This window comes from Schistocerca cancellata, chromosome 3 (genome assembly GCF_023864275.1).
Source record: "Schistocerca cancellata isolate TAMUIC-IGC-003103 chromosome 3, iqSchCanc2.1, whole genome shotgun sequence".
Lineage (NCBI taxonomy): Eukaryota > Metazoa > Arthropoda > Insecta > Orthoptera > Acrididae > Schistocerca > Schistocerca cancellata.
In genome coordinates, this window is record NC_064628.1 from 839386577 (window position 1) to 839412038 (window position 25462).

At 45.9% G+C, this 25462-nt stretch overlaps 1 protein-coding gene across 1 annotated transcript in view; it reads left to right on the forward strand.

Moving 5' to 3' along the window:
- The window catches only part of LOC126175891 (arylsulfatase B-like), a 361227-nt gene that overhangs the window by 202097 nt on the left and 133668 nt on the right, over nt 1–25462 (forward strand). The window contains exon 3 of the mRNA XM_049922945.1: nt 24334–24491. Within this exon, the coding sequence (XP_049778902.1) occupies nt 24334–24491 (158 nt within the window). The remainder of the gene's footprint in view (nt 1–24333; nt 24492–25462) is intronic.

Sequence of the window (25462 nt, forward strand, 5' to 3'; positions counted from 1 at the left end):
GACGAGCTTCGTTCTTTGTAGCTTTTTCGTTTGATGCTTATTTCGTGAGATATTTGGCCCGGTCATTATCAATGGAGCACCCTTTATACGCGATGCTACTGCCATCTGTATACGAGCGTGTCGCTGTCAGATGACTGCTGGCGCCTCAGTGTAGACGAGCGAGCAGCAGCCTGCGCGACGTGCCGGCATGCCTCTCTGCTACTCTCCGGCCCGGTGCTGTACAAATCGAATGCCATAACAAATACAACAAAAGCGATGTTTATTTAGGAATATGTCGGAAACTAATGGGCAGCAGCTGGTGCCTCTCCATTGCCCCTCGCAGCTGACGCAGACCTCTGGCGGCTTCCCTGAGTGCTCGGGCAGATGCGCCCATCTCAGTCGCCGATCTTCGCCGGCGAAGTGCGAAGCTGTTCCGGTCCACTGGCGCCATCTGCGTCCGCGACAGCCATCGGGCTGGGCCCATTCCAGCACAGCGTCCTGAAAGCCTTCCCAGCAGTTGAGTAGCCGTAGCTGCCCGACGTGTCCTTTTCCTTCCCTTTTTTTTTCCTTTGGTTGTTTTTCTCGGATCGGAAAGGCGCTACACGAGAAGGCTATTGACAGGCGTTCAGTGGACAACTTGCGGGCAAAGCGCTCCCGTTTGCTGTACCCGCTTCGGCTGGTTCTCGAATGCGACGTTGTATTTTCCAGCAAGCAAATAAATTATTCTCCCTACTTCTGTAATAATCGTTCGCCGGTTTCTTAAGTGTATAGTGAGATAGTTAATTTATTGTACCTTCCCTCAACAATTATTTTACGAGTAGACCATCGAATCTTTAAAGAAACTTAATAATGTTTTCATAATGCAGGGCCACAGTCATAATATATTTCTTTAAACTCAGCAGCCCGCATCTCGTGGTCGTGCGGTAGCGTTCTCGCTTCCCACGCCCGGGTTCCCGGGTTCGATTCCCGGCGGGGTCAGGGATTTTCTTTGCCTCGTGATGGCTGGGTGTTGTGTGCTGTCCTTAGGTTAGTTAGGTTTAAGTAGTTCTAAGTTCTAGGGGACTGATGACCATAGATGTTAAGTCCCATAGTGCTCAGAGCCATTTGAACCATTTTTTTAAAAACTCAGCACCGTCATTAGACTGTTGTTTATTTGCAGTGTTACATTTACACTTACACAATCATGATTTCGGCTTCAATGTGCCATTATCAAGTGTTTTAAGTGTTATACAGTGCCTAAAGTGGCATACTGTCGTATTTAAAATACACTATTAGACACTAAGGGTAAAAAATGGTTCAAATGGCTCTGAGCACTATAGGACTTAACATCTGAGGTCATCAGTCCCCTAGAACTTAGAACTACTTAAACCTAACTAACCTGAGGATATCACACACATCCATGCCCGAGGCAGGATTCGAACCTGCGACCGTAGTAGTCGCGCGGTTCCGGACTGAAGTGCGTAGAACCTCGCGGCCACCGCGGCCGGCTACTGCCTTTACTGCCTAGGCTTTAACAGAAATATCGACCCTCAGACAATGTGTCTAATAGTGTATTTCAAATACTACAATATGCCATCGTAGGCACTGTGTAACACTTAAAACACTTGGTAATGTCACTTTGAAGCCGAAATCATGATCGTGTAAGTGTAAATGTAATGCTGCAAATAAACAACAGTCTAATGGCGGTACTGACTTTAAAGAGTTTTAAAGAAACAAACAGCCGTGTATAAAATAACTTCAAACGTCTCATTACTTTACAAATAAGTTAATCCCTTAAAGATTTCACGTTAAGCACGCAAATGAGAAAAAGTTTACACTAAGTTTGAAATTATGCTTAAAGTTTGTTGGTTCAAAAAATGGTTCAAATGGCTCTGAGCACTATGAGACTTAACTCCTGAGGTCATCAGTCCCCTAGAACTAAGAAATATTCAAACCCAACCAACCCAAGGACATCACACACATCCATGACCGAGGCAGGACTCGAACCTACGACCGTAGCGGTCGCGCGGTTCCAGACTGTAGCGCCTAGAACCACTCGGCCACTTCGGCCGGCAAAGTTTGTTGGAAGTCGACAAGTGCTCTTATTATGGAACATCGGATTTTTTCACGAATCTCAATCTTTACGGCATATTTCGGAATTGCGTCTCGTACAATGATACAATTGTACAGGTACATTCAGAGATAAATGTAGGTACCGTCTGCAAAGTGTGTTGCGAATAGTGTTAGTAATAAAGAAGCGATAAATTAAAACGTCATGCCTTCTGTTAAAGTTTTTTTGCGCTATTTTGAGCAGAAGCTAGTTTTCCAAGCGTCCACATATACATCTAAATCCTCATACATACTCGGCAAGCCACAGTATGCGGTGCGACGGAGGATGTCCTACACCCCTATTACTCGTTTCCTCTCCTGTTCCACTCGCAAATAGACCGAGGGGAAAACGCCTGTCTATGTACCTCCGTAAGAGCCCTAATTTCTGTTATCGCGTCTTCTCGGTCTTTGCGCGAAATGTACGTTGCCGGCAGTAGAATCGTTCTACAGCCAGCTTCAAATGTCGATTCTCTAAATTTTCTCAACACTGTTTCTCGTGAAGAACGTCGCTTTCCCTCCAGAGATTCCTATTTAGGTTCCCGAAACATCTCCGTAATACCTGTGTGTTGTTCGAACCTGCCTGTAAAAATCCAGCAGCGTGCCTCTATAACATCCTATCTCCTGAATTGCAGTACAATGATACTATTTTGCAGGAACATTCAGTGGTGTATGTGGATACTCTCTGCAAACTGCGTTGCGAATAGAGGTCAGTAGTGAAGAAGCAATAAATTGAAACCTCATGTCTGGTGTTGAAGTTTTACTGCATGAACAACGAAAATTTGGTAACAAGGACCGTAAGCCATCCTTTATACAGCGTGGTCCACTGATAGTGACCAGGCCAAATATCTCACGAAATAAGCATCAAACGAAAAAACTACAAAGGACGAAACTCGTCTAGCTTGAAAAGGGTAACCAGATGGCGTTATGGTTAGCCCGCTAGATGGCGCTGCCATAGGTCAAACGGATATCAACTGCGTTTTTTTTAAAATGGGAACCCCCATTTTTTATTGCATATTCGTGCAGTACGTAAAGAAATGTGAATGTTTTTGTTCGACCACGTTTTTCGCTTTGCGATAGATGCCGCTGTAATAGTCACAAACGTGTAAGTACGTGGTATCACGTAACATTCCGCCAGTGCGGACGGTATTTGCTTCGCGATACATTACCCGTGTTAAAATGGACAGTTTACCAATTGCGGAAAAGGTCGATATCGTGTTGATGTATGGCTATTGTGATCAAAATGCCCAACGGGCGTGTGCCATGTATGCTGCTCGGTATCCTGGACGACATCATCCAAGTGTCCGGACCGTTCGCCGGATAGTTACGTTATTTAAGGAAACAGGAAGTGTTCAGCCACACGGGAAACGTCAACCACGACCAGCAACAAATGATGATGCCCAAGTTGGTGTTTTAGCTGCTGTCGAGGCTAATCCGCACATCAGCAGCAGACAAATTGCACGAGAATCGGGAATCTCAAAAACGTCGGTGTTCAGAATGCTACATCAACATCGATTGCACCCGTACCATATTTCTATGCACCAGGAATTGCATGGCGACGACTTTGAAAGTCGTGTACAGTTCAGCCACTGGACACATGATAAATTACGGGACGATGGCAGATTTTCTGCACGCGTTCTATTTAGCGACGAAGCGTCATTCACCAACAGCGGTAACGTAAACCGGCATAATATGCACTATTGGACAACGGAATAACCACGGTGGCTGCGACAAGTGGAACATCAGCGACCTTGGCGGGATAATGTATGGTGCGGCATTATGGGAGGAAGGATAATTGGCCCCCATTTTATCAATGTCAATCTAAATGGTGCAATGTATGCTGATTTCCTACGTAATGTTCTATCGCTGTTACTACGAGATGTTTCACTGCATGACAGAATGGCGATATACTTCCAACATGATGGATGTCCGGCACATAGCTCGCGTGCGGTTGAAGCGGTATTGAATAGCATATTTCATGACAGGTGGATTGGTCGTCGAAGCACCATACCATGGCGCGCACGTTCACCGGATTTGACGTCCACGGATTTCTTTCTGTGAGGAAAGTTGAAGGATATTTGCTATCGTGATCCACCGACAATGCCTGACAACATGCGTCAGCGCATTGTCAATGCATGTGCGAACATTACGGAAGGCGAACAACTCGCTGTTGAGAGGAATGTCGTTACACGTATGCCAAATGCATTGAGGTTGGCGGACATCATTTAGAGCTTTTATTGCATTAATGTGGTATTTACAGGTAATCACGCTGAAACAGCATGCGTTCTCAGAAATGATAAGTTCACAAAGGTACATGCATCACATTGGAACAACCGAAATAAAATGTTCAAACGTACCTACGTTCTGTATTTTAATTTAAAAAACCTACCTGTTACCAACTGTTCGCCTAAAATTGTGAGCCATATGTTTTTGACTATTACATCGCCATGTATCACAAAGCAAAAAAAGTGGTCCAACTAAAACATTCATATTTCTTTACGTACTACACGAATATGTAATAAAAATGAGGGTTCCTATTTAAAAAAACGCAGTTTATATCCGTTTGACCTATGGCTGCGCCATCTAGCGGGCCAACCATAGCGCCATCTGGTTTCCCCCTTCAAGCCAGACAGGTTTCGTTCTTTGTAGTTTTTTCGTTTGACGCTTATTTCGTGAGATATCTAGCCTGGTCACGATCAATGCACCACCCTGTATAAGAGGAGATTTTCTTTTAACAGTTCTGTTATGTGAACTGTGGTGTCACCGCCAGACACCACACTTGCTAGGTGGTAGCCTTTAAATCGGCCGCGGTCCGTTAGTATACGTCGGACCCGCGTGTCCCCACTATCAGTGATTGCAGACCGAGCGCCGCCACACGGCAGGTCTAGAGACACTTCCTAGCACTCGCCCCAGTTGTACAGCCGACTTTGCTAGCGATGGTTCACTGACAAATTGCGCTCTCATTTGCCGAGACGATAGTTAACATAGCCTTCAGCTACGTCTTTTGCTACGACCTAGCAAGGCGCCATTACCAGTTACTATTGATGCTGTAAAACATGTACAGTCAAGAGCGATGTTCACCATTTATGGATTAAAGTTAAGTATTCCCCAGCTACGTCCTTTTTTGCTAGTCTAATTTCCTTGACCTGTTCCAGACCTCACGCCAGCCTGCGTGAGCTAAAACGCGTGCCTTTCGGCTTCCTCTCAAACCCGGGTTGGCTCTCTTGCCAATCCACAACATGAAGCTTACTCCAAAAAAGAGATAGCGTTTTACTTCGCTTACCCTACCAGGATAGATACTTTAATACGACCACCCCCACACATCCATAAACAGATACATTTTAATGAACTGACCCTGACAGCGTTCTCTTCTTTTCGTATGACCTCTGAACCAAGTAGTAGAAACGCTTCAACAGTAGCATGCAAACAGTTGGCCACCTTCGCCATTTGCTAGATGCTCGTTCCCAAGAACAGGCCATAACAACCTGGCCATTGTCAAAATCGCCTCTGCCAGTCGATTTCCCAATCGGCGGCCCCTATGGACCCAAGAACGTTTCCCCAGTCGCCTGTGCTCTGCTTATACACTTCTCCCACCGCGGCACGTGCCCGCAACGCCAACAGCCAGCAGTCAATCTCCCGGCGGACGGCTTTTATATTAGTTTTGGCTTTCAGTGTGTATAAATGATGCGTAGGATAACATCGGAAACTCCGTGAAAAAGATGAAATGCATCCGCAGCTGCCAATATGGACAACTGTAAACTGTGTGACGGAATGACGACAGGGAACATTCGTGCCGGACCGGGACTCGAACCCGGATTTCCCGCTTATCGTGAATGGAAGCTTACCATTAGACTATCTGAGCACGGCTTAAGGTCAGACCCAAACTCCTACATGTAGTCGACCATGTGTGTGCAACCTGTACTCCTACCTCCATTATGTGTATTCCCGTACAGAGGAGACATTTTAATTAAAAGTCGATATGGCAGCGACTTTCAAGTAAAATGTCTCTCCTGAACGGGAATATACATAATGGAGGTAGGAGTACATGTTGTATACACATGGTTGACTACATGTAGAAGTTTGGGTCTGATCTTGAGCTGTGCTCGGATAGTCAAATGGTAAGCATCCATTCACGATAAGCGGGAAATCCGGGTTCGAGTCCCGGACCGGCACGAATGTTCTCTGTCGTCATTCCGTTACACAGCTGACGGTTGTCCATATTCTCAACTCCTCATAGATTTCATGTAAAGGGGCGCTTGAAAAGTCCGTTCAAAAATAAAAACTACTTACATGTTTGGGGAAAACCTTTTTTATTTTTCGACATAGTCTCCTTTTAGACTTATACACTTCGTCCAACGCTGTTCTAATTTGTTGATCCCTTCCGAATAATAGCAACTGCCCAAGCCTGCAAAATAGCTATTAGTTGTTGCAATCACATCCTCATTTGAATAAAATCTTTGTCCTACCAGCCATTTCTTCAAATTGGGGAAGAAATAGTAGTCCGAGGGAGCCAAGTCTGGAGAACAGGGGGGATGTGAAACTTGTTGGAATCCTATTTCCATCAATTTTGCGACCACAACTGCTGAGGTGTGTGCTGGTGCATTGTCATGATGGAAAAGGACTTTTGTGGTCCAATCGCCTGCGTTTTTCTTGCAGCTCGGTTTTCACATGGTCCAATAACGATGAATAATATGCACCTGTAATAGTTTTACCCTTTTCCAGATAGTCGATGAGGATTATCCCTTGCGAATCCCAAAAGACAATCGCCATAACCTTTCCGGCCGAAGGAGTGGTCTTCGCTTTTTTTGGTGAAGATTCGCCCTTGGTAACCCATTATTTAGATTGTTCTTTGGTCTCAGGAGTATAGTAATGTATCCATGTTTCATCCACAGTGACGAAACGACGCTTAAATTCCTGCAGATACTTCCTGAACAGCTGCAAACCATCCTTGCAACACTTCACACGATTCCGCTTTTGGTCAAGCGTGAGCAATCGCGTAAACCATCTTGCGGATAACTTTCTCATGTCCAAATGTTTATGCAAAATATTATGTGCTCGTTTATTCGAGATGTCCACAGCACTAGAAATCTCACACGCCTTAATTGTTCTGTCATCCATCACCATATCATGGATTTTATCAACGATTTCTAGAGTCGTAACCTCCACGAGGCGTCCAGAACATTCAGCATCACTTGTGCCCATATGGCCACTCTGAAAATTTTGGAACCACTTATAAACTGTTCTAATCGAAGGTGCAGAGTCACAGTAATGTTTATCAAGCTTCTCTTTAGTCTCCTGAGGCGTTTTGCCTTTCATAAAGTAATGTTTAATCACCACACGAAATTCTTTTTCGTCCGTGTTTTGACAATCACTCGACTCGCTTGACTCACACGAATGCCAAACACAGAGAAATAGACCAATATGGTTGAAACTTGGTGTGCGTTCTTTCCAAAGATGCTACTAACTAAACATGACCTCGATACGCGCCGGTGGTGCCATCTCTTGGACTTTGCACGGACTTTTCAAACGCCCCTCGTATTTCATAACGGCTCAGTACGAGACAGACGCACGGATGCTCAACAAACTCCAGTGACATCGTGCACCACAGAGATACTACGCCCCAAGAAGAGTGAAGCAACATTTTATTTCCTCATATATACATAAGTTGAAATGACTACGAGCGAAAAGTCGGAGAAATTAGAGCTGATACGGCGGCTCACAGGCAGTCGGTGTCCCCCACGTGCCGTTCAGAAATGGGAGAGAAGGATATAATGTAACAGACGTATCCAATTGACAGGGCACGGCGGACATGCCGCCGCCGTCACCCCCCGTCCACCTTCTCCAGTTTGCCGATGACACCGCCCTTGCCCCCACCCTGCAGCGCTCCCAACACCTTCTCCAATCCCATCTTGACCGGTTCACCGCTTGGTGCAACCAGTGGTTGCTCAAGGTCAATCCCTCCAAAACCCAGGCGATCATTGTAGGCAAAACCACCCCTTCCTTCCGCCTCCTTGATTTCTATCTCAACATCTATGGCCGTCCTATCGCCCTCACTCCCACCCTTAAGTACCTTGGCGTCACCCTCGACAGTCGCCCCTCCTGGACTCCCCACCTCTGGACAATCCAAGCCAAGGCACGCTTCCGACTCCGTCTCCTCAAGCTCCTTTCCTGCCGTACGTGGGGTCTGGACCCCTCCACCATCCTCCACACCTATAAATCCCTCATCTGCCCTATCCTTTGTTACGCCCATCCAGCCTGGGTCTCCCCCCCCCCTACCTTTTATAAATCCCTCCAAATCCTTGAACGCCATGCTCTCCGCCTCGCCTCTCGCATCTGTCACCCCTCCCCCACGTGGATCCTGTATGATCTCATCCCCTTCCCCCACCTCCTCCTTTTCCTCGAAAGGATACGGATCCTGTACACCTCCCGCAAACTCGATCCTCCTCACCCGCTTGTCTCACCCATCCTCTCCCACCCTGCCCGCTGCCGCGCCTGTATTCCCACATCCGACCCGGTCTCCATCTCTCCACCCTCCTCACCCTCTCCCAAGGAGGCTTCCGCCAGCTCCCCCTCCCTGATGATGTCCTCCTCCCCTCCATCTACCCCTCCTATCAACTTTGATCCCCCCCACCACATCCTGTGTCCTTCTCAATAGGCACCCTTCCTCCCTTCTCTTTCCTTTTTCCCCATCCCCTCCCTCCTTTCCTCTTCCCCAAGGCTTCCCCTCCCCCTTCCTCCCTTGCCCCTACCTCCCCTGCCCATGGCCTCTGCTCTCCCCTCTCCCTCCCCCCCCCCTCCTCCTCTCTTGGCAGGTCCCCAGACTCGTACATGGATAGTGAACATTCGCGCGCCGGAGATCAACGCCTCGTGTTCTGTGTGTGCCGTCGTTTTGTGCTTAAGTGATTCAGTGTTCTTCGTTTTGTGCCCCTACGTTCACGTGTGACAATTTTCGTCTCTGTGTGTGTCGAAGTGTCTGAACAATTTTATCTTGGACTCTACGCCCGTGAACGGCACCTTGTATTTTAAAAAGTGTCTCTGTTTATATGTCCACCATGTTTTTCCTTTAAATGTCTTCATTTGTAACTTTGTGTTCTCTGCGGCTGAAGAGCGGCGTCGTATGCTGCTGCAGGCCTGCCTGTAATACAGGTTTCAAAATAACAATAAAGAAAAAAAAATTGACAGGGAGTATAAATGCACACGTAAATAGTTTAATTTTTCGTCTTGACAGCTTTACTTTTTTTTAACTTAGCATTTCGGCTTAAGCTGTCATCACAATCACATCTGCAGAATGTCGTTACACTATCTCGTCAAACTGACTTGTACGACAGTACCATAGACTAGTCTATGATTCAGTCGTGTATGTTCGTTCAAAGCTTTCCTCGGGGACACCTATTCTCTTTCCCAACAGGATTGTCCAGCCACAAATCGCGCTGCGTTGTCCTTCAAAGTAGTCACCAACACTGTGTACAACCCATTGCCACCGATGTGGAAGTCGTAGGGTACCCTTAGCACAGGCAGTTGTGTTGATAGAGTTTGGCGGTCTATGGTCCGACGAATCTCTGCAAAAATTCTGAAGCGAATGACATGAAGATCTTCTTTCGATTTAGGAATCAACTTAAAGTCATAAGGGCTTAAATACAGGGAGCGTGGTGCGTGGCACAGCACTTCACTGTCTACAGCCAACTCGAAGTAAGAAGCGACGACAATGTGCTGATCCACCCATCATTTTGCAGAACAATGCTCAGGCGCATATGGCGCTGACTGATTTGTTCGTTAGATAGATCTGGGAAGTGCTGTACAAACCTCCACACTTCCCAGACATAGCCCTTATGACTTCAAGTTCGTCCCTAGACTGCGGGAATCATTGCAGGCCTTCGTTTCAGAACTGTTACAGAGATTCGTCGGGCAACCGACCGCTCCACCCGCATATCAACACAACTGGCGCTGCTAAGTGTATACTATGACATCCAAATCGCTGACAGCGGGTTATACACAATGCTGTGACTACTGTGAAGGACAGTTCAAAAATGGCTCTGAGCACTATGGGACTTAACTGCAGTGGTCATCAGTCCCATAGAACTTAGAACTACTTAAACCTAACTAACCTAAGGACACCACACACATCCATGCCGGAGGCAGGATTCGAACCTGCGACCGTAGCGGTCGCGCGGTTCCAGACTGTAGCGCCTAGAGCCACTCGGCCACTCCGGCCAGCTGTGAAGGACAGTCAAACTTTAAAACATGTATCTGTTTTGTGTAAGGATGCAACTCTCGTAACATGAAAACAAAGATCGATAGAGAAATGTAACAAAATCTATAGAGGAATGTAGAAAACAGTACACTTATTTGAAAGCTGATTACAGATGGCGCTGTAATCACAATACGTAACTTTTATAAATAGTACTTCGAATCCTAGAGGTAACATACCAACCGTTGAAATGTGAACGAGGTTAGCACACCGAACAAAAATTTCATACCATGTGAAGTGTGTTTCAGGTATTGGAATATAACGGGTTAGAACACACTATTACAACAACAATGCGCAGTTTTTAAACATGATTATATGTTTCAAAAGGATCTGATGCGAAAACTACTCACAATCCCTTCGCCAAATTCGAACGGATGGATAAAATGGTTCAAATGGCTCTGAGCACTATGGGACTTAACATCTATGGTCATCAGTCCCCTAGAACTTAGAACTACTTAAACCTAACTAACCTAAGGACAGCACACAACACCCAGCCATCACGAGGCAGAGAAAATCCCTGACCCCGCCGGGAATCGAACCCGGGAACCCGGGCGTGGGAAGCGAGAACGCTACCGCACGACCACGAGATGCGGGCACGGATGGATAATGTGATTACGATCTACTGGGGAAAGTGCCCTCAGACCAGAAAATGACGCTATACTTTCTGAACTTATTCAACAAAATCTAGGAAAAACTATCTGAAGAATTGTAGCAGAGACCGGTTTGAAGCTTCCACAACGTGTTCAATACTGAGAAAGAGTCTATAGTTTTCACTCAAAATTCGACGTCACCGTGTCATACCTGTGCCAATTCTGCACACTTTGACACCCAGATTCTCACAGTGACTGATAATGATATTTGATGTTGTCTGCTCGTGGTTCACGCCTCCACCTGAATAGATTTGCGAATAAACAAAACTGGAGATTTTCTAGTTCTGAAAATCTTCAAAAAAGTGGTTCAAATACCTGTAAGCACTATGCGACAACATCTGAGGTCATCAGTTCCCTAGACTTAGAACTACTTAAACCTAACTAACCTAAGGACATTACACACATCCATGCCCGGGGCAGGATTCGAACCTGCTACCGTAGCAGCAGCGCGTTTCCGAACTGAAGCGCCTAGAGCCGCTCGGCCACAGTGACCGGCCTAAAGTCTTCCTTTGTGTGCATTCGCCAAACGTTTGGGCTGCGGTGTGCAACACTATCGGTATTTTTTCATGCGAAATTTGATAACTAGCGAACTCCATTACTTAGCTATGATGGGACAATATGTCGCTACTCAAATGGCTCTGAGCACTATGGGACTTAACAGCTGTGGTCATCAGTCCCCTAGAACTTAGAACTGCTTAAACCTAACTAACCTAAGGACATCACACACATCCATGCCCGAGGCAGGATTCGAACCTGCGACCGTAGCAGTCGCGCGGCTCCGGACTGCGCGCCTAGGACCGCGAGACCACCGCGGCCGGCATGTCGCTACACAGCAAGTGTCGGCGTGGTACCGAGTGGCTAATGTAGGATGGGAACTGACCAGATCGCACCCGTGTTTCTCAGTGAATACTACGGGAAATTCGTTATGTTAACCTAAATCTACTGACATAGTCATGGACTGGTCTCCATATTCACACGATATGACTCCCTTTGACTACTTTTTGGGGTTACATTGAAAGACATTGCCTTCCGGAACTATTCCACCACGCTGGACGAGCTTGAATCTTCAATCTGTGCAGCAAAAGAATCTATTTCTGTTGAGACACTAAAAGACGTCAAGCGCAAATTTAACTGTCTGTTTGCGCCACCTCTCTACTGCGAGCGATGGCCAGCTCGAAAAGGTTATGATGTGACTGCAAAGACAGCTTGCAGTGGGCGAATTTATTAATGTAGGCTGATACGAGCTGTACAGCGTACAGTGCCATCTCTTAGCAGCTTTTATAACTGCAGCCTCGAAACTTATATGTACATTTCTCACTTCTTTCACAGTAAACGTATCGTTCCTTTAGTTCGTCGATCTTTGTTTTCGTATTATTTAATTTCAAAATCAGGGAGTCCTTTGTTGGACACCCTGTAGGTAACGGCCTTACGACATCTCTAAACACATACCGAGACAATGAAACAGCAGAAGTCATTTGGCGTTCTTTAGTTGAACGACAGTGAAAAATACTTTCTCGGAAAGGGTAGCACGGGAACTTGAAGAATTGCCAGTGAGCGGATCCTGTTGCCATAAGGTAGGTGCCGAGTGCTGGCGACATTGTGCGTGACCCTGAAACCGGCAGCTCGGCACGCACCGTTGTGTAGGGGTCACTGGGGCGACAGTGCGTGCCTCTGCTGCGTGCACCGTTCGCTTTCTCCGCAGCTGCGTGAGCCGACACCACAAAAGCGCTGTGAGCAGAGCATAAGGTAAAAGTATCTCCCATTAGCATGCCAGTGAGTAGTTCTTCTCCGCAACATACACTGCTTGTCAATTTAACAGTGGCGGCTTGTGAGTATACGTTCTGGGGGCACACAAATTTTTTGATTCAGATAAATTTGAAAGTGTGAAATTAATAGCCTCTGCTGTATAACAGTTATGCTAATCAACAAGTATATACAACTACTGTCACTGCCATTAATAATAATAATAAGATGCGTAGCTTATTAACTAAAGAAAGAATTCTTTTGGTGGAATTTTGTTGTTTTCTCACAATTAAGTACAGTGTAGGGCAATAACGAAACAATATGTACGCTACTGGCCATTGCTACACCACGAAGATGACGTGCTACAGACGCGAAATTTAAGCGACAGGAAGAAGATGCTGTGATATGCAAATGATTGGCTTTTCAGAGCATTTACTCAAGGTTGGCGCAGGTGGCGACACTTACAACGTGCTGACATGAGGAAAGTTTCCAACCGATTTCTCATACACAAACAGCATTTGACTGGCGTTGCCTGGTGAAACGTTGTTGTGATGCCTCGTTTAAGGAAGAGAAATGCGTACCATCACGTTTCCGGCTTTGATAAAGGTCGGATTGTAGCCAATCGCGATTGCGGTTTATCGTATCGCGACATTGCTGCTCGCGTTGGTCGAGATCCAATGACTGTTAGCAGAATATGGAATCGGTGGGTTCAAGAGGGTAATACGGAACGCCGTGCTGGATCCCAACGGCCTGGTATCACTAGTAACGGATCGTGCAGCCACGTCTCGATCCCTGAGTCAGCAGATGGGAACGTTTGCAAGACAACAACCATCTGCACGAACAGTTCGACGACGTTTGCAGCAGCATGGACTATCAGCTCGGAGACTGTGGCTGTGGTTACCCTTGACGCTGCATCACAGACAGGAGCGCCTGCAATGGTGTACTCAACGACGAACCTGGGCGCACGAATGGCAAAAGTCATTTTTTTTCGGATGAATCCAGGTTCTGTTTACAGCATCATGATGGTCGCATCCGTGTTTGACGATATCGTGGTGAAAGCACAATGGAATCGTGTATTCGTCCACGCCATATTGGCGTATCACCCGGCGTGATGGTATGGGTTGCCATTGGTTACACGTCTCGGTCACCTCTTCTTCGCATTACAGCACTTTGAAAAGTAGACGTTACATTTCAGGTGTGTTACACCCGTGGCTTTACCCTTCATTCGATCCCTGCGAAACCCTACATTTCAGCAGGTTAATGCACGACCGCATGTTGCAGGTCCTGTACGGGCCTTTCTGGATACAGAAAATGTTCAACTGCTGCCCTGGCCAGCACATTCTCCAGATCTCTCAACAATTGAAAACGTCTGGTCAATGGTGGCCGAGCAACTGGCTCGTCACAATACGCCAGTCACTACTCTTGATGAACTGTGGTATCGTGTTGAAGCTGCATGGGCAGCTGTACCTGTACACGCCATCCAAGCTCTGTTTCACTCAACGCCCAGGCGTATCAAGGCCGTTATTACGGCCAGAGTTGGTTGTTCTGGGTACTGATTTCTCAGGATCTATGCGTGAAAATGTAATCTCATGTCAGTTCTAGTACAATATATATTGGTCCAATGAATACCCCTCTATCATCCGCATTTCTTCTTGGTGTAGCAATTTTAATGGGCAGTAGTGTAATATGTAAGCTTTCGCTACTCCCCATTTCGCATTTTCGTGTAAGTGGGAGTTTTCGTGTTTTTCCGCTGCACTCACATAACAACTTGCGCTAACTGTACATTTTTTTGTTAAATGTCCGTTTGTATTCATGCTTATTTGATTTCGTCACTCTCTCAAAGGATCTGTTCTCGGAGGCCGTGGTACCATTGCGGCTAACTGTTCCTGGTAATTTACTTCTCTGTTCCCAGAATGAGATTTTTACGCTGCAGCGGAGTTTGCGCTGGTATGGAACTTCCTGGCAGATTAAAGCTGTGTGCCGAACATAGACCCGAACTCGCGAACTCTGTATTTCGCGGGTAAGCGCTCTACCGACTGAGCTACCCAAGCACGACTCACGACCCGTCCTCACAGCTTTACTTTTCTGTTAGCATTTAAAATAGATTCAGCACAGTCCATGTTTACACTGCACACGAAAGCCAGTTCCCTCACAATAAACAACCAACTCCAAAACAAAGCTTCGTTTGTACAATTGATTAAACTCAAGTAGTAATGTCTAGCAACATGATCACTGGACTAGAATACAAATGAGGCGTTGAGATCCACAAGGGCCTAAAGTACACTGCCGTCGCACCCACATTTAAATGAATATCAGAGAAACCAGTAATACAGTTTTTGGTGAATTTTTATATATACAATGTAGGCCCACAGCGCAGGCAAACCTGATTCACCATAAGATCAACAGATTTCGGAAGTATGTATAAATGGTATTATTGTAGCATCGATGGTGATGTGCTTTAGGTCCTCATATGCTCAGTGCCTCAAATGGATTACTGTATGATAAAATTCATTAAGATAATACACTCTAACTCGTTCAGAAACCCACAAAATAGATTTTATGTCAGCACGACTTTAGTATTTACTAACATCCTATATAATTTTACTGCAGTATATAGTGAGTGAATCAGCATATCTGACGAGTGCGCTATCATCTAGCAGGATTTATGCCCAGCATATGGGGATAAAAGTCTGGTGCAATATGCTACCACATGGTGGCTGCACAGCATGAACTGTGCACATTGTTTATCAAATCCGTATAAATTTGGCCTGTAAGAAAATTACGTCACGCGAGTTGCGCATGCGCAAAAGCTCCTTAAAACGTGCACAACTGAAGGTGTGCTCTCGACCCTGATGCCAAATTTCACATACTCTAGAGGAGCAGTAGCGTGGTAGATTTAAGTGCTGTATCTTTCAGACTGCAGCATCTATGTTACGTTTAACAGCAATCAAAGAAAAATAGCCAATAAATAGGCAAGGTGTCAAAAGTTAGGGTATTCACGTGCTCTTACACAACAGCTGCCACTGGTGAGTTCGTCTACAAACACACCATTGGCGAGTATGCAAATGATTAGATTTGCAATTCTCTATGATGGGTAGAACGACCACCAGAGATCATTAGAGTTGTTCCTGTTTAGCGTTTCATCCTGGTCTGATAACGCATGTAATGAGCATAAACAACGTCAGGTGTTGGGTGAAAGTGTAAGTAGGCTGTTTAGGTTTTTATATTGGTAACGACTCGTAGGGCTCTGTATGAAAATCACTGGCTGTGTGCGTAGCGTTGCGCAGTTGGAGGTGAGCCGCCAGCAGTGGTGGATGTGGGGAGAGAAATGGCGGAATTTTGAAATTTGTAAGACTGGATGTCATGAACTGCTATATATATTATGACTTTTGATGACTATTAAGGTAAATACATTGTTTGTTCTCTATAAAAATCTTTCATTTGCTAACTATGCCTATCAGTAGTTAGTGCGTTCCGTAGTTTGAATCTTTTATTTAGCTGGCAGTAGTGGCGCTCGCTGTATTGCAGTAGTTCGAGTAACCAAGAGCATTGTGAGGTAAGTGATTTGTGAAACGTATAGGTTAATGTTAGTCGGGACCATTCTTTTGTAGGGATTTTTGAAAGTCAGATTGCGTTGCGCTAAAAATATTGTGTGTCACTTTAGTGAATGTTTGAGTACGTTGTTTTGCTCAGCTGTTTGAAAAGCAAATAATGTAAGAGGTTTATCAGCACAGTAATTCATAAATTTTTCTAAGGGGACGTTTCAAAAGACACGGAGAGCCGCCTACTCGTGGCAGACAGCGTTACTCACAGCTGAAAGTTTGAAAAGGGCGTTATTGTACACTATGTGACCAAATGTATCAGGACAACCCCAAACACAAACGTTTTTCATATCAGGTGCATTGTGCTGCCACCTACTGGGAGGTACTCCATATCAGCGACCTCAGTAGTCATTAGACATCGTGACAGACCAGAATGGGGCGCTCCGCGGAGCTCACAGACTTCGAACGTGGTCAGGTGATTGGGTGTCACTTGTGTCATACGTCTGTACGCGAGGTTTCCACTATACTAAACATCCCTAGGTCCACTGTTTCCGATGTGATAGTGAAGTGGAAACGTGAAGGGACACGTACAGCACAAAAGCGTACAGACCGACCTCGTCTGTTGACTGACAGAGACCGCTGACATTTGAAGAGGGTCGTAATGTGTAAGATGAGGACCCACTGTAAGTACTATGACACTTAGGCGGGAAGTGAGAAAACTTGAATTTCATTGTCGAGCAGCTGCTCATAAGCCACACATGACGCAGGTAAATGCCAAACGATGCCCGCTTGGTGTAAGAAGTGTAAACATTGGACGACTGAACAGTGGAAAAACGTTGTGTGGAGTGACGAATCACGGTACACAATGTGGCGATCCGATGGCAGGGTGTGGGTGAACGTCATGTGCCAGCGTGTGTAGTGCCAACAGTAAAATTCGGAGGCGATGGTGTTATGGTGTGGTCGTGTTTTTCATGGAGGGAGCTTACACCCCTTGTTGTTTTGCGAGGCACTATCGCATCACAGGCCTACACTGATGTTTTAAGCAACTTGTTGCTTCCCCCTGTTGAACAGCAATTCGGTGATGCCGACTGCATCTTTCAACACGATCGAGCACCTGTTCATAATGCACGTCCTGTGGCGGAGTGGTTACACGACAATCACATCCCTGTAAAGGACTGGCCAGGACAGGGTCCTGACCTGAATCCTATAGAAGACCTTTGGGATGTTTTAGAATGCCGACTTCATGCCAGGCCTCATTGACCGCCATCGGTACCTCTCCTCAGTGCAGCACTCGGTGAAGAGTGGGCTACCCTTCCCCAAGAAACCTTCCAGCCCCTGACTGTACGTATGCCTGCGAGAATGGAAGCTGTCATCAAGACAAAAGGTGGGCCAAAACCATATTGAATTCCAGCATTACCGATGGACGACGAACGTGTAAGTCATTTTCAGCCAGGTGTGCGGATACTTTTGATCGCACAGAGTAGGTGGCTGGTCGAATCGTGTAATATCCTGGTTTCTGGGGCACTCCGGATGAGACAGTAGCCTGATATTGGTCTCCATGATAACGTGATAATATTCGTCGTCAAGGCTCCAATCGACTACGTCTGTGTACCACATGGAAGATCACCATATTGTAAGCAGAGCACATGGTAACATCTTCATATCTGCGCCCACCATTCTAGAACAGGTAACAGATTTGCTGCAACATTGTGTATCATTCGGCACCATTGCTCGGAGACAGGCAGCAGGCGGTCTGAAAAATTACCATACCTTGCGTTGGCGTTGGCTGCCGTTAACACCGCACCACAGACTTCTGCACGTGGACTGGTGCAGTAACCGGGACGCATGGACTGCCGATGAGTGGCGTCGCAGTATCTTCAACAATGAATCGCCGTTCTGCGAGTATGGCAGCGACTTGATGAGAGGTCCCATTCTTCCAGTGTTTTTGGGAGGTACAGCGGTATTACTACAGGTTTCATGGTGTAGGAAGCCACTGAGTTTGGTTTCCGGTGACAGCTTGTAGAGGTTGAGAGAACTCTGACGGCACATCCTACGTTACCTCCCAACAAAAGCATCGTGATGCCATTTTCCAATACGACAACGCTCTTTTACACTTACCACATCCTCTATGAACAGTCTGTTTGGTTTTGAGGTATTCCCATGACCAGCAAGATCGTCAGATCTGTCTCCAACAGAACATCGGTGACACCGGCTCAGATGGCAGCTCTGCCCCAGTGCCAGTATTCAGTATATAAGGCCGGTAACAACAGCTGTGGGCTATTGCCTCAGGAGAGGATGTGATGGCCTTACGACACCCATCACAACCGAATCATTGTATGCATCCAGGTCAGAGGAGGTGCAACGCCAGAGTAATAAGTGGGCTCATACTGCCAATGTAAATTTGGTTCGATATCGTAATCCCTGAAATAACATCATACATTCTCTTCACCTGTGAAGATTCATTTCGTTTCCTCCTCCCTTTCTGGGTGCTTCAGATTTTATTTTATTTTATTTTTTTGTGCAGTGCACATTGCCACCCAGATCACGTGACCTTTGGACGGTGTTGCTTTCCTCATAAAGCGCTCTTCAGATTTTGAAACTCGTTACATTGCTACCCCATCACGTCACATGAAAATGTATCTCGTGTCTTGCGTACACCTTTTATAAGTTTCTTAACAATACGAGTTTCGTTTTGGGAATACTTCTGGCTTCTTTGAAGAGCGGATTGCAAATCATTACTCTTGTTTTCGCTAGTTCTCTTTAAGTCCCGATCTTTTATTTCCTATATGAGAAACTGCTGTTTATAGATTTTGTATTTCCCTTGATAATAATGCTGTGACGGTGTTGTGAAATCTCTGTATAATACGCCAGTGTCACTGAAAATACATAACACTGCTTAAAGTTGTGCGACAAACCTTGCAGAAAATACGTTTTGCTGTAAGTATTCATAGCAAGTTCCTAAAAGCTTTTGTTTCATTTTCTGCATCTCTTTTCGACCTTATGGTACAACATTTAAAACTTCGAAAAATTTTAATCGTTCTACCAGATGATGATGCCCATGTCAAAAATGTTCCAGAATAATAATTAAAAAAACTTTTAGCAGCCTGGTGTGGCTATTTGAAAAAAAATGTCATTGCAAATGTCTCAGAATAATCGCATTTGGAGCTGGTAATATTAACACTTTGGAAGAGTGATGGGTGGAAAAAATGCTTAGTTACCTAAGTAATAAAGTACGAAACTACCGAAAAGCCTACCATTCACAAGAGGTACATAGCGGGTACATTGTTCTGATCTGAAACTAGATGTGCGAATTGTACATACACTATGTGATCAAAAGTAACCGCACACCTGGCTGAAAATCACTTACAAGTTTGTGATGCCCTACATCGGTAATACTGGAATTCAATATGGTGTTGGCCCATCTTTAGCCTTGATGACAGCTTCCACTCTCGCAGGCATACGTTCAGTCAGGTGCTGGAAGGTTTCTTGGGAAATGGCAGCCCATTCTTCACGGAGTGCTGCACTGAGGAGAGGTATCGATGACGGTCGACGACGCCTGGCACGAAGTCGGCGTTCCAAAACATCCGAAAGGTGTTATATAGGATTCAGGTCAGGACCCTGTCCAGGCCAGTCCATTACAGGGATGTTATTGTCGTGTAACCACTCTACCACAGGCCATGCATTATGAAAAGGTGCTCGATCGGGTTGAAAGATGCAATTGCCATCCCGGAATTCCTCTTCAGCAGTGGGAAGCAAGAAGTTGCTTAAAACATCAATGTAGACCTGCGCTGTGATAGTGCCACGTAAAAAAACAAGTGGTGCAAGCCCCCTCCATAAAAAACAAGACCACACCTTAACACCATCGCCTCCGAATTTTACTGTTGGCAGTACAAACGTTGGTAGATGACGTTCACTTAGCATTTGCCATACCCACATCCTGACATCGGATCGCCACATTGTGTTCCGTGATTCGTCACCCACACAACGTTTTTCTACTGTTCAATCGTCCAATGTTTACGTTTCTTACACAAAGCGAGGCGTCGTTTGGCATTTACCTGCGTGATGTGTGGCTTACGAGCAGCCGATCGACCATGAAATCCAAGTTTTCTCACCTCCAGTCTAACTGTCATAGTACTTGCAGTGGATCCTGATGCAGTTTGGAATTCCTGTGTGATGGTCTGGATAGATGTCTGCCTATTACACATTACGACCCTCTTCAACTGTCAGTCAACAGACGAGATCGGTCTGTACGCTTTTGTGCTGTACTTGTCCCTTCATGTTCCACTTCACTATCACATCGGAAACAGTGGACCTGGGGATGTTTAGGAGGTGGAAAGCACGCGTACAGACGTATGACACAAGTTGCACCCAATCACCTTACCACGTTTGAAGTCCGTGAGTTCCGCGGAGCTCCCCATTCTGGTTTCTCACGATGTCTAATGACTACTGATGTCGCTGATATGGAGTACCTGGCAGTAGGTGGCAGCACAATGCACCTAATATGAGAAACTATGTGTTTGGAGGTGTCAGGATACTTTTGATCACATAGTGTACTACGCTGGTCATCACGTGTGATCCGGCTTGACTCAGTTTCATCTTCTATTTTAAAACTGAATAGCTCACAACACAGCCACGCAAACTAGCAAACACATCTACGACTATGCCTAACGTCTAACTCACGACTTAACATGAATTTCAACACAGATCATGCCACCGTATCGGTCGGGCAGTCGCAGTGTGTAGGAGTTTGAAAACGACAGTAGTACTTGTCTCTCAGGCGGTTAATGTTCAGTCCATGTGAATACTTACTATATGAAAATTTTAGTATGTTTTGACATCGGTTGGTAAGACGAGAAAAAACATCAGCTCTAAAGGAGACAAATTTCAGGGTTTGTAAAACAAGAAAATTAACTTATTATATAGACACCGAAATCGACGAAGGTAATGAACTTAAATAGAGCTGTGACGCACAGAACACGGAGTCGTAAACTGAACTGTTGAATGAGTGATACTTGAATAACAGGTAAAAGCAACAATGCTTGGCGCTTTAAGACATTATTTATTATACTGCAGCTAGCTTAAATATGTCACTATCTTTTGACTGTAGTTTAAATCACACTCCTAAGTTACGTTTGAAAGTTTATCATTGCACACGTTTTTGTATTTAATACCATTTTCCTGACACAACTGTTATATGAAATTGGCAAGTTTACGTAACTTATAGTTGACTGCTCTTTCAGACATTTAAGTACTTTTAGTAAATATCCTCCCGTTAAATTGTCGCCTTTTCTTCCGTGCATTAACCATCACGCATCTCGTTAATCAGTTCAGTTTCCAACATCACGTTCTTCAAGATTAACTGCTTACTTGTTTTCTCTACGCGTAATAGGTTCATGCTTCAATAATTCAGAAATGCTATTATTAAATTTCCCTGTTATAGATTTCACGTCTGTCAATTATTCACTTAATTTTGCGGTCGAAGTTCTTTTCCTTATCCGTATTTTCTACTTATTATGTTATTAGAAAATGTGGTTCTGCCTTCAAACATTATTTTTCTAGAATGAGATTTTCACTCTGCAGCGGAGTGTGCGCTGATATGAAACTTCCTGGCAGATTAAAACTGTGCGCCCGACCGAGATTCGAACTCGGGACCTTTGCCCTTCGCGGGCAAGTGCTCTACCATCTGAGCTACCGAAGCACGACTCACGCCCGGTCCTCACAGCTTTCTTCCATGCATTAAGTTTGGAAGGTAGGAGACGAGATACTGGCAGAAGTGAAGCTGTGAGGACCGGGCGTGAGTCGTGCTTCCGTAGCTCAGATGATAGAGCACTTGCCCGCGAAAAGCAAAGGTCCCGAGTTCGAGTCTCGGTCGGGCACACAGTTTTAATCTGCCAGGAAGTTTCATATTATTTTTCTAGCCATTCATTTTTCCGTTAAGTTTCTCTGTCTTCAGTGGGTTTTATTTTATTATCTCTTATTACGCACTAGTACCCGCCAGGTTAGTCGAGGGTGCTAATGCATTGTTTCCTGGACTCGGGTAGGCGCGCCAGCCCTGGATCGACTCCGCGCGGCGGATTAACGACTAGGGCCGGTGTGCCGGACAGCCTGGATGTAGTTTTTAGGCGGTTTTCCACATCCCCCTAGGTGAATACCGGGCTGCTCCCTACGTCTCGCCTCAGTTTCACGCCGCGCAGACATCTGCAACATTTTCGCACTCTTTCGTGATTTACATTAGACGCTGACAGTTGGGGTGCACTGATTCCATCCCACGGGGTTTGGGGTGGTGGCAGGATGGACATTCAGCCACCCCTTCAAGATGCCAAATCCGATTGCAAAACTACCGACTCTGCGAACTTGCGGGACAAAGGAAGCAGTAAAAGAAGAAGAAGATTATTACATACTGGTGCTCACAAGTCTGTTTGGTATTTGGAGCACAGTTATAATTACTACGTTCTAGTGCAACACTTATTTCTCCTAACACTCACAGCGTGTAAATGTATGTTAGGCAGCTCCACTCTAACAACAGGTAGATGTATCATAGAAGCACGAAAACGCGAGAGCTACATAATATGGTGTATTGGAAGGCAAGAACTACAGCTGTGCTGCAAATATCAAACAAACTTGTGAACACCAATATGTAATAATAAGAGACAATAAAATAAAACCCTCTGAAGATGGAGGAACTTCTCTGAACTGTGAATGGGTAGAAAAACAAGAGAAATTGTGTTTTCTCAAGGCAGAACCACGTTTCCTTATTACATATTCAATTCATGTAGATATCAGAGTTACCTTCAAAGATCCAAGTGGCATTTCACAAAACGTTGTCTCCACAAAAGAGCTTTCTTTCTTTTTTGGGGGGGGGGGAGAGGGGGGGGGGGACGCGGTTCCATCAAATTTCTTTTCTGCCTGGTTTGATCTCGCCCGTCACTATTTCCCCTCCTGTGCCAACATCTTCATCACAGAGTAGCGCTTACAAAAAAAATGGCTCTGAGCACTATGGCACTTAACATCTGACATCATCAGTCCCCTAGAACTCAGAACTACTTAAACCTAACTAACCTAAGGACATCACATACATCCATGCCCGAGGCAGGATGTGAACCTGCGACCGTAAATTCCAGCCTTCATCACTGATGAATAGCAGCCAGTATGTGTGCGTGAACCAGGCGCCTGCTGCGGAGGCCCATACAGAGCAACATTCACCGAACGGTCTATAAGGCGACGTTTTTGGTAGCCCCTAGGCTCAACTGGGCGATCAGTTGCTCAACAGTTCCACACCTGTTCGCCTCTACACGTCTCCGTGGCCGTCGGTCGTCCTTGTTTATCTACCCTTTGGTGTTCCACAGTTGCCACAGCACCGATTTTAGGTAGAGCTATTTTGCCATGCACGGTATACTTGAACAACAGCGGCATTCAGAAATGCTTCTACCCGATTCCCGAACGGCAATGATCACGCCCTTTTGGACTGTAGATAACTTGCTCCGTTTCCTCATTACGACAACGACTGCACTGTTTTCCACGTCCCCACGACATACTTTCTATAGCCTCCACTGCTAGTTTCGCCACCTGCCGTCTGTGAGTGTTTATTGCACGTTGACGTCGAACCTAGACGGTGGTCACGTTAACGTGACGGGATTGTGTATATTACTCATATTTCCATATAGCTCACATCGATATTTCGCTGAATTCCAAACCTTCCACCAATCTACACTGTTGTACGCCCTTTCTAGGTAGCTTACTAACACTAAAACTCCAACTAAACAGGCCTCGGAAGATACAGCGGTACCGACCGACCGTCGGGTCATCCTTAGTCGATCGACATCACTGGATGTGGACTGGAGGAGCATTTGGTCAGACCGCTGCTCTCCAGGTCGTTGTCAGTTTTCGTTAATTCTCACTCAGATAGTTCCCCAACAGCCAACAGCACTCGACAGACCCGGACGGTCACCCACCCCACTGCTAGTCAAGTAGGTAGCTTATTGATGTCCTTATAACTCAGTGGATAGCTGTTGGACTGTACTAGGCACAAGCAGTAAGTGCTATCGCAGCGCAGACTGAGGTGTGACGGTGTGGTGTGGTGTTGCAGAGCGCAGGATGCGGCCGTGGGCGTGCCTGGGTGTGTTGCTGTGGGTGGCGGCGCTGCTGGCCATCTACCCGCTGGCCATCATGCCCGCCAGCGCTTCCCCCACCGCAGACGACGCTGACTCCCGGCCGCACATCATCTTCATCATGGCCGACGACCTGGTGAGTCCACAGCAGAACCGAGGCGGATGGGTTGAATACCCTCCCCCAAAAATTTTCTGTGAAGCATAATTTTTTTATATATTTAATACGTAAATTTGGGTCTATGTAGTTTCACGGCATATTAACTGATGATCTTCTTGTCGGGTCTGCAGCCGGATCATAAAATTATCTGGACCAGGCGTTCCCAGACGGTTGTGCAGTTACCACCGGTAGTACGAGACATTTCATGTGGTGCGCACACAAGTAAACAAAACACGTACCGATATAAATGATACGCTACTGGCCACTAAAATTGCTACACCACGAATTTGACGTGCTACAGACGCGAAATTTAACCGACAGGAAGAAGATGCTGTGATATGCAAATGGTTAGCTTTTCAGAGAATTCACACAAGGTTGGCGCCGGTGGCGACACCTACAACGTGCTGACATGAGGAAAGTTTCCAACCGACTTCTCATACACAAACAACAGTTGACAAGCGTTGCCTGGTGAAGTGTTGTTGTGATGCCTCGTGTAAGGAGGAGAAATGCGTACCATCACGTTTCCGACTTTGATAAAGGTCGGATTGTAGCCTATCGCGATTGCGGTTTATCGTATCGCGACATTGCTGCTCGCGATGGTCGAGATCCAACGACTGTTAGCAGAATATGGAATCGGTGGGTTCAGGAGGGTAATACGGAACGCCTTACTGGATCCCAACGGCCTCGTATCACCAACAGTCGAGATGACAGATATCTTATCCGCATGCCTGTAACGGATCGTGCAGCCACGTCTCGATCCCTCAGCCAACAGATGGGGACGTTTGCAAGACAACAACCGTCTGCACAAACAGTTCGACGACGTTTGCAGCAGCATGGACTTCCATCTCGGACACCATGGCTGCGGTTATCCTTGACGCTGCATCACAGACAGGAGCGCCTGCGATGGTTTACTCAACGACGAACCTGGGTGCACGAATGGCAAAACGTCA